Source organism: Clupea harengus, chromosome 2, assembly GCF_900700415.2.
Source record: "Clupea harengus chromosome 2, Ch_v2.0.2, whole genome shotgun sequence".
Classification (NCBI taxonomy): Eukaryota; Metazoa; Chordata; class Actinopteri; order Clupeiformes; family Clupeidae; genus Clupea; species Clupea harengus.
The window spans coordinates 25,825,046-25,840,027 of NC_045153.1; the positions used below are offsets into that span (position 1 = coordinate 25,825,046).

At 43.2% G+C, this 14,982-nt stretch overlaps 1 protein-coding gene across 1 annotated transcript; it reads left to right on the forward strand.

Moving 5' to 3' along the window:
• On the forward strand, positions 1–14,931 carry ttc21b (tetratricopeptide repeat domain 21B). The gene is made up of 29 exons (XM_012836380.3): positions 1–236; positions 648–777; positions 881–991; positions 1,087–1,253; positions 1,526–1,648; positions 1,879–2,036; positions 3,455–3,539; positions 4,066–4,164; positions 4,361–4,553; positions 5,766–5,863; positions 6,661–6,861; positions 7,014–7,143; positions 7,502–7,659; positions 8,002–8,223; positions 8,456–8,694; positions 9,322–9,394; positions 9,652–9,762; positions 9,868–10,006; positions 10,420–10,526; positions 10,764–10,952; positions 11,255–11,365; positions 11,496–11,577; positions 11,735–11,885; positions 12,326–12,487; positions 12,774–12,969; positions 13,459–13,683; positions 13,987–14,107; positions 14,306–14,373; positions 14,466–14,931. The coding sequence occupies exons 1-29, from the start codon at positions 204–206 to the stop codon at positions 14,541–14,543; spliced, it is 3,960 nt and encodes a 1,319-aa protein (XP_012691834.2). The 5' UTR covers positions 1–203; the 3' UTR covers positions 14,544–14,931.
• Positions 14,932–14,982: the final 51 nt, after the last annotated feature.

Sequence of the window (14,982 nt, forward strand, 5' to 3'; positions counted from 1 at the left end):
TTGACCCACTCTTTCGTTTCATTCCTGACCTTACAAAAATGGCGGCGGTTGTTTGGTTGCTAAGACGCTCTGTCGTGTAATCAAGATGGCGAAAAATACGTGAATGTATTACGTGTAAGCTGTTGCTGCCTTGTTGCATCCTCAACAATTATGTTACATTGTTTCGATTTAAGTGTTCTTAGTATAGATAGTTGATTGGAACCATGACCGACATACAGGATGAAGAAACAGCCCTGGTAAGTAGCAGGCGGCTACAGTAGCTGCAAGCTATGTCATCATCGTTCATCTTCTATGAAGCTAAGTGCCTCTTTTAGAAAGTTCGTAGTTGCATCTGTACACTTTTTTTAGAATAAAACGTTGTCAGCTGTCCAGTTTACTCAGAAATTGATTGGTGGGGGTCTGCATATATGCGTGCATTTTCAAACCGTCGAAAGATGAGATGACCTGTCGAAATATTACACAGTCTTCTCTTTTATCAGCTTACTTATGCTATCATTTTACTTTTAGGCATACGTTTATGATTTAATAACACTACTGAATTATAAGCAGGCGCCCCTAAGACACCGTTTAGTGTAGAAAGTTAGCCATCTGATAACACTTCGGATACTGCGCTTGTATTTATTTGCATTCACGCTTGTGTTTTCCAGGCCTCAATTCTGTATTATTGCCAGGAAAAGTATTCAAATAATGTCATTGGAGTTGCAAGTGAAGCTCAGACGAAATTTAGCGGCAATCCTATATTTGCATTTTTCCATGCCTATGGTATTCTTCTGCAAGGTAAGCTGTCAGCTAAAAGGATTTCAACAAAAGTAAATGAACAACACTACAGTTGTGTGTTGTGTCTATACTACGCTACACATGAATATATTCTATATTGTAGACCAAGTCCAAGATGCCATTCAGGAATTTGAGCAAATAAGTGACAAACGTGATGTATCTCTCTGCTCCGTCATGGCACTTGTGTATGCTCACAAGAAGAAACCGAATCCAGGTAAGTGCACTACTGTTATAATTTTACAGTTAGTTTTTGGAGACCGTTTGCATTTTCCTTAATGATCGCATCTTTATATTGTCGTGTATTTTCAGATCAAGATGTTATCCAGGAGTTCGACGCAAGAGTTAAGGAGGATCGCAAGAGTGCAAGCCCTAAGGCTTTGTACAATGCAGCGATGTTCCTCTGGCTTTTGGGTCGGAACGATAAAGCAAGGGAATACATTGATAGAATGATAAAGATCTCCAATGGTTCTAAAGAGGTATGTCTGTCAAATGAGTCTGTAACCTATGTCATAGTTTCACTTAATTAAGGCACAGATAAGTGAGTCATGGCATGAAAGGTAAAGTGTATGATATCATATGGAAAAAAAAAACTATTCATAATAATTACCTTAATACCAGATGGCACTGACACTGGCGAGCATAATTCCTTTTACTGAGAATAGGGCATTGCTTTATCAATATTTTATTGATTACAAAAACGGAAGAGAGAGCACTTTACATTTTAATTGGATCTATGTCTGTTGTCAAGGGAATTATCCTGAAAGGATGGATAGACCTCACATCTGATAAGGACGCTTATGCCAAGAAGTCTGGGAAGTACTTCGATGAGGGCTTGAAAGAGAATGGCAGTATTCTGGCTCTGATGGGAAAGGTGAGGTGCAGGCTCAAAGTCTAGCCTATTTATGAATACAAGGAGTATGTGCTAGATTTTCTGGAGTCATCAAACATAGAGTTGGTCAGGCCACCCACATTAAAAAAAAAACTTCTCTTTTGTTGTCACCACATTTGCTGAATGGCCTTTTACATTGCATTTTAAAATGACTAATTAGACATTATTGTATTTCTGAATTTCAGTTGTATGGTTTTATTTTCTCTTTTTAGGTTCAGTACTATGAGTTTCGCCAAAACTACTCAGGAGCCTTAGAGATGGTCAGCCACGTCATTGTTAGTTTCCCTGGCTTCCTTCCAGCTTTTGTGAAGAAGATGCAGCTGTTTCTGACCTTGCAGAATTGGGAGCAGACTATTGATGAAGCTCAGAGGTACTTATTGACATTTACACTGTGAAGCTACAGACTGAAAGATGTCTTTTCTTTAAGCTTGTGTAGCTGTATCAACCACCATAGGACTGAATGATCCATACGGCTAGATCATACCGCATTTAACCAGTGCAAGATCTTAATCATTACAGAACTGGTTTTGTCTATGGTCTTGCTGTCATAACTAGGAAATGTAAAATAAAAGGCTACAGTGGTAACAGTGGCTGCAGTGGGAGCTACACAAAGCCCACAGTATCCATACTATTGAGTGACTATGTAGGATTTATAAGTCATGTGAAGATTTTAGGAAAGTGAACAGTTTTTGTTTGCCACTGTCCTTTCTCGAATTGATGGGCTGACAACACACACTGAAAAAGGAAGTCAGATAGGGCAACAAATCAGTGACTAGCCATGTCATTATGTCACACAGAGTACGGTTACCATACTGATGGAACAAAGCTGGGTACGATTTGCAGTCATTCCGTTCAAAACCATCTCATCATTGAAATGCCGTTGGCAGCCTCTCTTACTTTTCAGCACCATTCAGGCTGGTCATGGAGAGGTGGCCTAAGTCTGAGAGACATTCTGACAGATGTGCACATTTTTAGCGTTTTGTCTCTCATGCTTTTGTAAACCCCATGAGATGTTGACCTTTACTTATTTCTGCATGTTAGAAGAGAGGATTAAAAAAGTGTGTTTGTGTGTTTGGGGTGAGGGAGTGATCACAAAAGCAAACGTGGACAGCCCCCTTGCGAAAGTGAGGCATCATTCAAGTGCAAATGAACATCAACTGCAGTGCCACTGAGCCTGTGTAGACTGAGTGAGCCATTGTTCTTCAAAGCTATCCAGGCGAGACCCTGGCCAAGCCCAGCCAGCATAAAGAGCCTTTGAGTCCCAGTGCTGGAGGCACACGGATCCCAGGATGCAGCTCGTTGAGCACCGCTAGCTGGAGAGAGAAAAAAAAGAGAGGAGGGATCAGGTGGATCCACTGTGTGATCAGCCTGCAAGTACTTTCTCAGTACCTGACCAAGAAATGAATGAATGAATGAATGGATGGAGGGATGGAGGGATAGATGGATGTGGGAAGGGTGATCTGACCTGGTAACACTAGGGTGTACATTCTTCTTTCTAATCTCCATTGTGTATGCGTCTCTGACGATATTAATGAAGTACAATAATCCTTTGTTTTCAAAGATCTGAGCTTCATCAAAAATATAATGAGACGGCTTCGAAAGACATAAATAACCTTCAGTTGTAAGACCTCTGAAAATCAGTTATTCAGCATCAGTTATTCTTGCTCCGACATTCATACTCTTAATACTGTTTTTTTTTGTGTGTGTCTTTACGTCTTTCACAATCCCAGTGAAATCCCATCACCATTTGGTCTTCACTACCATCCTGCTTGTGTCCTTCAATTACAGGCTTTTGCAAAGAGACAAAGACAACCTGGAGGCCCTGAGAATGCTGGCACTTCATTCCCTGTGCAGAGAGGGAGACATCAGTGAGGCAAGAAAGACACCCACAGGCCCATCAATTCCCACAACCTGATCAGCTCTTTATTAAGCTTTGTTTAAAAACTCTCTATGGGACTACTTTGTTTTCATGATGTAGTCTGAGCTCAGAGAGATATTTATTGTCTTCAGTTTGGCACTCTTTGGGATTTACATTCCCATAGCAATCATGTATGTTGTTTCATGTTAATATCACTGTCACTGACACTGTTCTGTTGCTTACGCAAGTGTTTAGTGGGATGTATTATATATTGACAAATGTGCATCTATGTTGATCAATGCCTCAAGCTTTCAAAAGCAGAAAGATCTGAAACATTACAAGAAGTGATATTAAATTACTTAGAACTAGAACCCCTTCAAGAACTCTTTCAACAGTCAACTAAATCATAACTGTTAAATATGAACAAGAGACTATTAAGCATCTAGTGGGGCTCTAGATTTGAAATGCTGATCATAAGAAAGAAAAAATGTTTCACCCTTTCTGTCACACTTTCACTCTGCACCTTCTCTCCGCTCCACAGACAGTCAATCACCTCTCAAACCTTGTCCATAACCTGAACATCCAGGAGCCTCACAACCCAGAGCTTTATTACAGGATGTCTCTTGCCTTCACCCGACTGGTAGGATTTATCAGCTTTTGTCACTTGACACCCCCTCTCATAATTATGTTGACATTTCATAGACCCCCCCCCCATCACTGCTCAGTCACCAGCCCTGTCTGAATATGTGGCCTGCAACAGTCGATATACAGGAAAAGCAACTGTACTGTTTGGATGACTTTGATCTGTTTGTTTCTGTTTTTTGTTTTGTCTATAGTGTGGAAGAGCTGAGCCGATCCTCCAGCAGACAAACTCCATGGTGGAGCGGGCCTTCGCCCATGCACCCAGGGACTCCGACCTTGCTACGGAGATGGGCTATCAGCAAGTCCTGCAGGGTCGCATAAAGGAGGCCATGAAGTGGTACAAGACGGCCATGACGCTGGATGAGACCAGTGTGTCAGCTTTGATGGGTAAGGCCAGCTGGAGGTCCTGTAATCTTTGAGAACACATGACCAGGCAACACAGTTAACCACCACACAATTTCAAAGAAGGGAGCCTAGGGTTGTTTTCCCTGAAGATCCCCTTTAACTGACCTCCCTCACCCCTCAGGCAAATATTTTACAGCCCCGAAAATTTACAGCCTTGTTCAAGTATCCTTTAGAAGTACATAGAACCATGTGACGACAAAATGTAACAGATATTCTGTGTAGACAACTAGACATGTAGACAGAGGATTTTAGAGGCAGTTGGTTTTGAGAGGATGCCAGTGACATAGAAGAAAGTCTGAATTACTTGCTGCCATTGCATGATGTAAATTGACCTTTCCGTAAGTAACATTAGGTGGTCTTTTATTAATCTGAACCTTAACCTGTTCGCCTTAAAGGGAAACTACACGGTTTCTACAGTTCCTTTAGTTTCAGTTTCTGTTGTTACAATAATTTTCTAGAGCTTCTTTAAAGTTACTGAGGTAAACAGACACAGGTCCATCTCTTTAGGGATCCTTTCCATGTAGCCAGACACTTAATAATAAATTGTGCAGATGCTTTCTCCGTAGGATTACACTGTATGGCCGTTTTGCAGTTGCCGGTTCTAACTCAATACCGGATGATTTAAATCATTTATGTCCCTAGTAAAAATGTGGACCCAGAAAGACGGGAAAGTAGAGCACAGGTTAAAAAATCCATTTATCCCTGAACGGAATATCTGTGTTTTGACAGAATCATTTTTAATGGTTAAATGGAAAGCATGGGTCAAACTCAGGTTGACTCAGAAATACACACAGAAATAGCACATTGCCCCACTGAAATGGATAAGTAATTTCTAGATTTGATGCAGCTCAGTTGTCTATTAACATTTCATTTTAGAAACTCTTTAGACAACCTATTTTTTCCAGGAGGTCAAAAAGAGCCTTTTAGAGTGAAATAATCTGTTTAATGACTTTAGAACAGCCATATGGATTTGGTAGTCAGCATCATTCTTAAACCAGGGAGAACAATAAATGAATGAATGAATGAATGAATGAAGTCCACTATCTCAGAGCTGTGACCTACATGAAGAAGAGAAAGTCTTGGTAGGCCACTCCCTCTCATCCTGAACCTGTTCTGTGTTCCCCTGTCCGGTTCTGTGTTCCCCTGTCCGGTTCTGTGTTCCCCTGTCCGGCTCTGTGTTCCCCTGTCCTGTAGGTATTATTAGGTGTCAGCTCCTGGAGGGCCATCTGGATGACGCCGAGCAGCAGCTGGAGTTCCTCACTGAGATCCAGCAGTCCATTGGCAAATCAGGGGTGAGTGGGGGCGGGGAGAGGCGGGACAAGAGAGGGTCACCACTTACTCACTCAGTACGCCCACCAGCGAGTCGAGTCAGAGATCCTTGCTTGTGTCTGGATTCTTTCTCTCCACTTCTCTCCCACAAGAGTATTTTGTCATCTCTCTCTCTCTCGTGAGAAGTGGCTAAGTGGCAGTGTTAGTTGAAATTGCTTGTTTATTTCAGTTGTTTTGATAGTGAGGATGCGTTTAATTTGTTTCATAAACTAAGCAAATCCGAGGAGTGGCTCGGTGTACCCTGTGGGTTGTGGATGAAATGGTGGTCTGTGTTGAGTAATAATCATTATTTGTGTGAGCCAAGTGCCTAGTTATGGCACCAGCTAGGGTTAGTCATGGGATGACAAACCTGCTTTCTTGTAAGACGATGTATGTATTTCCAATCTTTGCTTATTCCTTTCTTGGTCAATCTGCCTCTCTTGAAGTGTGTTTTTGCAATTTCCACCCACTCAGTTATACACTTCCATAGAGCTGTACTTTGGGATTTGGCGCTCAAGAGCTTTGTAGGTCCCTCCATTAAAGTTTTTGGCTATGAGGCATTTTCACTAAAGCAGGCAGGAATAGGTGAGGATGGATAAGTAGATAAAGATGCTGGATAGGAAAAGTGCATATTCTTGAATAAAACTCAGCTATCAGGTCTTCATTAATTCATTCATTCATTCATTAATTCATTAATTCATACATTCATACATTCATACATTCATACATTCATACATTCATATATTTATTAATTTAATATCCCTCTCTCCCTTTCTCTCAGGAGCTATTGTATCTGCGTGCAGTGCTGGCCGTGAAGCGCCGGAAGCCCCAGGACGAGGTGACCAACCTGCTGAACGATGCGGTGGATACCCACTTCTCCACCCTGCAGGGGCTGCCGCTCGGAGTGGAGTACTTCCAGCGCCTCAACCCCGACCTGCTCCTGGAGATTGCTGTCGAGTACCTGGCACTCTGTCCTGCTAAGGTCAGCATTCCGACAGCATCTCCGTTCAGTCACAGTATGCTTTCAGCTTCCTGGGATAAGCATTTAAACTGCTCCATAATTGTCTGTAATGATAGGTGTTGTTTCAACCATATTATTCCATTCCCATCTTATATCATCCCGTTGTACCTCAGCCTCCAGCCCAGGGGCAGCCTCCAGCTCCACAGCTTCAGCACTGTGCTTCCGTCCTTGACACGGTGGTAAAGATCGTCCCTGGCCTCCTCCAGGCCATATATCTCATGGCCAAGGTCAGGTTTCTGTCAGGTGAGTGGCACAATGTGGAATGCTCTTGCACGTCGTCCTGCCCAAATACAAGGGGTTTCAGTATTTTCTCATTTGACGTCACAACTAAGTCTGAGAGAGCTCTAAAGGTGGCATTCCAGCTTTAGTTCTACTATATTCACTGGTGTATATGTCTTTAAATATAATTTGGAGATGCTTTAATCCAAAGCCCATAGGTCTGCCATGACGGTACACATTTGATCTTTACTTAGCACCTGCCTTTAGCATTTCTAGTACCACACTTAGCTGTCATGCCACGGTAGGTAACATTGTCTTAGTATGGGTTTTTCCAAGTTACCTTTCTAGTGTAGTTCAGCTGGGTAATGATGGTGTTGTGCAGGTGACATTGAGGCGGCTCAGAGCAGTCTTCAGCACTGTCTGGAGCTCAGTCCTTCCCACGCCGAGGCCCATCTCCTCATGGCCCAGATCCACCTCCTGCATGGCAGCTTCAAGCTCTCCTCCCAGTCTCTGGAGCTCTGCCTCAGCCACAACTTTGAGGTGAGGACTCATTTTACTCTCGTGTTTTTCTCAGCCTGACTGACTGATCTAAACTGACCTGCTGTCTGTCCGACTGACCTAACTACACACCTAACAGGCTACTTTAAAATACAAGATTTAATTAACCTGCACTGCATTGTTGTTTTTTTGTCTACATTTTGTTATTATTTTACTTGTGGTATACAAAAAAGCTAGTGTTTCTCAGCCATCTGCTGTTAATCTCTCATAGTGTCCCTCTAGTTAAGATGGTAACAATACCCAGGCAACTAAGTTGCACCTAGGCATTCTCATTCTGTGACACTAAACCATATACTGTACCTCTAAACCTGTGGCCCTTCCCAGATCCGCGAGCACCCGATGTACCACCTGATCAAGGCCCAGGCACAGAGGAAGCAAGGAGAGCTGCAGGAGGCCATTAAGACCCTGCAGATGGCCATGAGTCTGCCCGGTGTGCGGCGGGTGGGCTCCCACAAGGGCAAGGGCAGGAAGGTGGAGCTGGGCACGGCCGACTGCGTCTCCATCTTCCTGGAGCTGGCCGAGGCCCTCTGGATGAACGGGGAGCAGGTCAGCCAGCAGCCAGGGTTAAATGAAGGTCAAGCCATATGCTTACACATGCAGTGCTGTGACATTATGGGATAGGTGAACTGCAGTCTTTCGCTTTAAATTTGACCAGATGCAGTTCTCATTTGCGAGGTGTCTGTTAAATCTTCCAAGTGGTATTCTAGTCTGTAAGTATTTGGTCATTGGAGGTTTGTTTGGTATAAAACTGAATGTTTTATGAATTTTTCCCCGTCAGCACGAGGCTGCCAAAGTGATGCAGGACACCATCAACGAGTTCACAGGCACCCCAGAGGAGCTGAGAGTCACCATCGCCAATGCCGACCTGGCACTGCTGCGCGGCGACACGGAGCTGGCACTGAGCATGCTCAGAAACATCACACCCGAGCAGCCCTACTACATCCAGGCCAAGGAGAAAATGGCAGACATCTATCTGAACCACAGAAAAGAGAAACGTCTATACGTCAGCTGCTACAGGTGAGAGGAACTAGGCTGAAAATGACTGTTACTGTTTTCTAAAATGTATTTGTGCCTTACAAATAGGCACAGACTAAGCACTGCATAATCAGAGGCATGATTCACAGGCCCATCATTATTCCAGTATCTACAGTAGTCTGCATTGTGTGACAGAATTAACCCTATAGTTACCAACCTTTTCTCATCTTTTGGGACTATATCTGGAATATAATTCAGGTGTGGACCTTTTGACTCGGCCCACTCATGGTGTTGTGTGGAGTATCTTGAGACACATAACCCCCAATTAAGCTCTGCCCATCTGGGCCCACTTCAGCTAATTTCCGCACTTTGCGGGACTTCCGCTACACCATGCCGTTTCACAAGAGCCTTATGGAATTTGCGACTTGTCCAGGCGGCCTCTGCTGCTCCTGAAGTGGGCTTATTTAGTTGTCATCACTTAGCCTCCAGGTTCCCTCCTTACGTGCCTTCGTGCTTGTGTTGACGAGCAGGGAGAGCACAGTTGCGCCACGCACAAAGCCCCATACAAAGGGTGAACTTAGGCACTATTAAATGCACAAGTAAGTGCAGGTCGGATAACAATTAAAGTGTTTGATGTGGGTGTTTTAACGTGTTCCTTGTTCAAAACAGAGAATTGGTGGAGAAAATGCCCAGCCCCCATACATATCTTTTACTGGGTGATGCCTATATGGACATCCAAGAGGTAATACTACATTTGGTTGTGATGTTTTTGCTAGAATATGGTAATCACGGCTACACAAGCAAGGCTAAAACAGACTTTTTTAGATTTTTTTTCAAAATTGGCACCTGTGCGTTGCATGCTACCAGTAGTTTATGTAGCATGTTTGTTTTGCAAATATTTGTACAATAATGTAAACAGCCCATATTCGGCTTCCATCCTGCTTCAGATGACTCACATAGTCTGTGGAATATGTGAATCTAAATATGTGCTCCTTGCAGCCAGAGAAGGCCATAGAGGTGTACGAGCTGGCTCTGAAAAAGAACCCCAAAGACGGTGCTCTGGCCAGCAAGATTGGGAAAGCTCTTGTCAAGACTCACAATTATGCAAAGGTTTGCACCAGTCCAAACTCATGCTTGGTAAAGACTTCATCTAACCAGCTCAAGCACTTGAATGTGTGGACACCTAATTAGAGCCCGCTATCTGGTGATTTATAGGCAATAAACTATTACGAGGCGGCCCTGCGGAGTGGGCAGCAGAACTTCCTGCGCTACGACCTGGCAGAGCTCCTGCTGAAGCTGAGGCAGTATGAGCGCTGTGAGAAAGTCCTGCATGAGGCCCTCACTCATGATGCTGGTGGGTTTGACCCTTCACGTACAGTGCCATGTCATGTCTTTGTAATAGCATGTTTAGATTTGGATTGTGTTAGAAAGTTAGCATCTTGTATTCATGGCGTTTCAAGAGGTACTGTGTTTCACAAACTACTGTGCTGTTTAGAGTACATTTGAACTCAGATAGGAGACTCATTTCACTGGAATTTTGGAAGATAATTTGTTCTCTGTTTTCGTAAATAAATTTGTAACATAAGTGTTTTAGCAGGTTAAATGCACTAATTACCTGCATTATTGGCTCCAGTTCTGTGTTTCCAGCATACCTCATTAAAGTAGTTGTTTCCTGTCTTTGGATAATTAGATTTTCCCAAACAGTATATATATTTTTTCAACATTTTAGTAATTTCATTTCTGTGTTTTATTTGGTCTCTAATGCAGTAAATGAGCTGTCAGCGCTCTCAGAGGATTGCCGGTATCTGGTGTTGCTGGCCAAGGTCCAGAGCAAGGTTGCCAAAAATAATGAAGCCATTCTGTCCCTCCAAAGGGTGGGTATTTTCACTTCAGGTTTTGTTTTCGAATCTGAGACCTGTCTGTCAATTTTACTCTCCCCCACACACAAAACTCAGTCCTGCTACTATCTTGCCTCGCTTGGTCCATCGAGTCACACTTATCCTTGCTGTTTGCCAAGGTCGAACCTAGGGTTCTGTCGGACCTCCCTGTGGTGGAGTCGAAAAAAGCAGAACACCGTGATCCATGACGTTTGCCGTTTTCTCCTTGCTCAGGCTCGAGACGTCCAGGCCAAAGTGCTGAAGCGGGTGCAGCTGGAGCAGCCGGATGCCGTGCCCCTGCAGAAGCAGCTCGCCGCGGAGATCTGCGCCGAAATCGGCAAGCACTACTCCAGCCAGAGGGGCTACGAGCGAGCTGTCAAGTTCTACAAAGAGGCCCTTGTTTATTGTGAGAGCGATAGCAAGGTCAGTGGGCCTGAATGAGTAGCTCACAGTGAGTCTTTCTGCAGCTGGATCACACAAAAGTCTCCTCTTTCTCTCTCCCTCACTCGCTTATTCTGACTCTCCATTCTGCCTTCTCCTCACAGGGGCCTGTGTTTGTCCACTCTTACTACTACACCGTTTTAAATGAGTTTTATCTTCAGAAACATCACAGCCCTTTTGCCCTTTTACGTCTGCGCAAACTTTGATTCTCAGATTTAATTCAGATACATAAAAAAACGTCCAAAATGTCACATATCCTGAAAACTGACCTTTCTCGCTGAAAGGTGATGCTGGAGCTGGCTCGCTTGTACCTGACTCTGGATGATATGGAGTCCTGTCAGCAGCAATGCAGTGTGTTACTGAAGAGCGACCAAGTCAATGAATCTGCCACTCTGGTCAGTTCTTCAGCCTCCATTTGTACAATCATGTAGTCATACACTTAAGTTGAATATGAAAATGTTAAACCTTTATAGTCCTATGAGTATATTGGGGGATTGCAGTCAAGATGCGATTTCCTCTCTGTAGATGATGGCAGACCTGATGTTCAGGAAGCAGGACTACGACCAGGCCATTTTTCACTTTCAGCAGCTTCTAGAGCGCAAACCTGGTATGATATGGGTCATGTTCCCTTCCGTTTTTATGAGCATGTTGAATTTCCCCTTTTCAAAATCATGGAAATGCTGTAAACAGAGATGGAAACTCAAACATGCACAGTAAATATTGGTGGTTGGCCCATAATTTCTTTTGCATATGTTCTCTGCAAGACAACTACCCGACACTGTCACGTCTGATCGACCTGCTGAGACGAGCAGGGAAGCTGGACGAAGTTCCCCGCTTTCTGGACATGGCTGAGAAGCATTCCCCCAGGGCCAAGTTTGACTCTGGGTTTAACTACTGTAAAGGACTTTACCTGTGGTAAGTTTGATGGCATTTTAAGTCTTCTTTTGGATTTCAGCAACAGATTCTTACAAGTCCTGTGGAGGTCATAAACAGGCCCCTAGGCAAGGTCACTCAAAGAGTGTCATCTGATAGTAAGCATATGATGTTCCACAAACATGATGATGAACATGAGTGGGACCAACTATCCTAGTGTCTCTTCAGAAGATGGAAGGACTTTGACAACAGACCTGATAACTTAACCAAGTGGAGAGATATGTAATCATCCATGTGTTTATTTGAGTTTTTGTTTATGGCCTTTAAAAGATGAATTGTTGTGGTAAAGCTCTTAACTTATCTTGTGTATTTGCCTACGTACCTCTTACGTGCCTACAGAACTCCTTACAAGCCCTTGAACTATAAAAAATTCAAAACGAAGCAACATATTTTTACGCACAGTTTTCTATTTTGCACATAAGGTATACAGGTGAACCCAATGATGGGCTACGACACTTCAACAAGGCAAGAAAGGACAATGAATGGGGTCAGAACGCAGTGTACAACATGATCGAGATCTGCTTGAACCCTGACAATGAAACTGTCGGTGGAGAGGTGTTTGAGAACCTTGATGGTGACATTGGGTGGGTTTTCCCATTCAAACACACTCACGCTGTTTTTAAAGCATAAGCTGTTTTAGGCTACCTTTTTAGTGTGGTTTGTCTGCGATTCTCTGCTCAGAACTGCGGCCTGCCTTTTAGTTACCTTATGTTTGTTTTTTGTCATTTGAGCTTAAAGCTACAGTGCAGGGGCATGGGAAATGTCAGGTCTTTGAAGGGAATGTGTTTTTTTTTTCTTCTTCTTCTTCTTCTTCTTCTTCTTCTCACTCTCTACTTTTCTTCTTTCTCCTCATTCCCCCCTTTCTTTCAGGAACTCCACCGAGAAGCAAGAGTCGGAGCAGCTGGCGGTGCGGACTGCCGAGAAGCTGCTGAAGGAGCTCAGGCCACAGACGGCCGAGGGCCACATCCAGCTGCGCATCCTGGAACACTACTGCTTCCTGGCCACCAAGCAGACTGCCAACGTGGAGCGGGCCCTGAGTGTGTTCACGGAGATCGCAAATAATGAGGTGAGCAGGCAACACACGGCAGGTGGCGGGTAGGCGCCACACCCGCACCCCTAGTGCAAATGGGACCTGCCCAAGGGCTACTCTTTTATCACAGGCCTTGGGTTGACTTTGGCTGCACTCGGTGTTTACATATGGATTCGGTGCTCAAACAGCTAGGCACCTTAAGTGAAAAAAGAGCCTTGCAACCTATTGTGATTATGTGTGTGTGTAGGAGACAGAGAGTGAGCAGTGGGAGTTTCCTTATTGATGTGTCATTATGCATTTGAGATTACTATGATGCATTGTGGAGATACGGAACTTTAGATGACCTTCGTGTAAACATATAAATCTTGCACTGTTAAGCGGATGGCTTTGTGTGGTCTGACTAGTTTTCTAATCACTCCAGCCGTTCACTTACATTTCAATTAGATTATTTTAAGGTCCTTTATGAATAACTGCATGCGTTTGTTCTAGTAAGGCTCATCACTATGTGCGTTATCTGTTCTTCAGAAAGATCATGTCCCTGCGTTGTTGGCCATGGCGACGGCCTACATGATCCTCAAGCAGACCCCGCGAGCCCGTAACCAGCTGAAACGCATTGCCAAGATGAACTGGAACATTGTTGATGCTGATGAGTTTGAGAAGAGTTGGCTCTTGCTGGCTGATATTTACATCCAATCAGGCAAATATGACATGGCAGGAGAGCTGTTGAAAAGATGCTTACGTCATAATAAGGTCAGAGTTCAAACCAAGTGAACACCAGGTTATCAGAAACATTCTACATATGCGCACACAACTGATGTAACATTTTAGAAGACTTATTCTGTACGCCTCGCCCTTCTAATATACTTCTCAACCTTTGTTCTGAGGTTATCAGTGCATGCCTCAAGTTTAAGTAGTCTTAAAGAGGATCTTTTAAAATGACATCTTTTTGTGACAGAGATTTGTATTCTTATGTTGTTAATTCTGTTTTGCCATTTTCTCCTTCATTTGAACCTGACGATTGCATCATGTGTGCTGTTTATGTTCTCATTGCAGTCCTGTTGCAAGGCATATGAATACATGGGGTACATCATGGAGAAAGAGAAAGCCTTTAGAGATGCTGCCTTGAATTATGAAATGGCGTGGAAGTACGGCAATCAGACCAACCCAACAATTGGTATGCTATGGAAACACCATGGTACTATGATGTAGAGTGAGTGTGTGATGTCACACAGTTATATAGCCATATATTAAGTTCAATGTAGGTAACGTTGGAGAAAATGTATACGTACATCTGTCATCTAATCTACATCTAATGCTGTTTGCAATTATTGTCGTTGTGTAGTAATGGCGTGTGTCCACATTTATTTTCCAGGTTACAAACTTGCATTCAACTACCTCAAAGCAAAGAGATATGTGGATGCAATAGATGTGTGTCATAAAGTAAGTTCATATGCGAGGTCAGAATTTAATTTGATCAGTTTATCTGAAATGAAATGTATTTCACTAATGATGATCATGTTTCTCTTTAATAGGTCTTAGATGCCCATCCAAATTATCCAAAGATAAGGAAGGACATCTTGGACAAAGCACGAGCTTCTCTAAGATCATAAGAGCATGATTTATCTTTGTGTGTGTGTGTGTGTGTGTGTGTGAGAGAGAGAGAGAGAGAGAAGGGGTGTGTGTAGGGGGAAGTGTACATCTGTATTTGGATGCCCTTATGTTTGAAAAACCTGCTGAGAATGACCACCTGTTTTGTATTACTGATCGTGCAATTGGTGACACAATCGTGATTTAATGGATGCAGTGCATTTCATCATTAAAATGATGTTGAAAATTTCAAATAGTCTTGCATTTTGTAAGACATTACTTATACCAACACATATGGTCACTTTCCAGATCTATATCTACTGGGGGAAAAGTATAAGAGTGAAGCTAGAAATTCCTCTAATAAATGTATCTACAGAGAACCGTCAGTTTAAATAAATGTTTGTATGAAAACTATTGTAGACATCCTTTTGCATACTCCTTCATAGTATATTTTGTGTAAAA

Bases quoted from the DNA above. Each gene is read 5' to 3' on its own strand.
- ttc21b (XM_012836380.3), top strand. From the start codon at position 204: ATGACCGACATACAGGATGAAGAAACAGCCCTG. The intron at 10,953-11,254 runs GTCAGTGGGCCT...TCTCGCTGAAAG, and splicing joins ATTGTGAGAGCGATAGCAAG to GTGATGCTGGAGCTGGCTCG. The intron at 13,684-13,986 runs GTCAGAGTTCAA...TTCTCATTGCAG, and splicing joins GATGCTTACGTCATAATAAG to TCCTGTTGCAAGGCATATGA.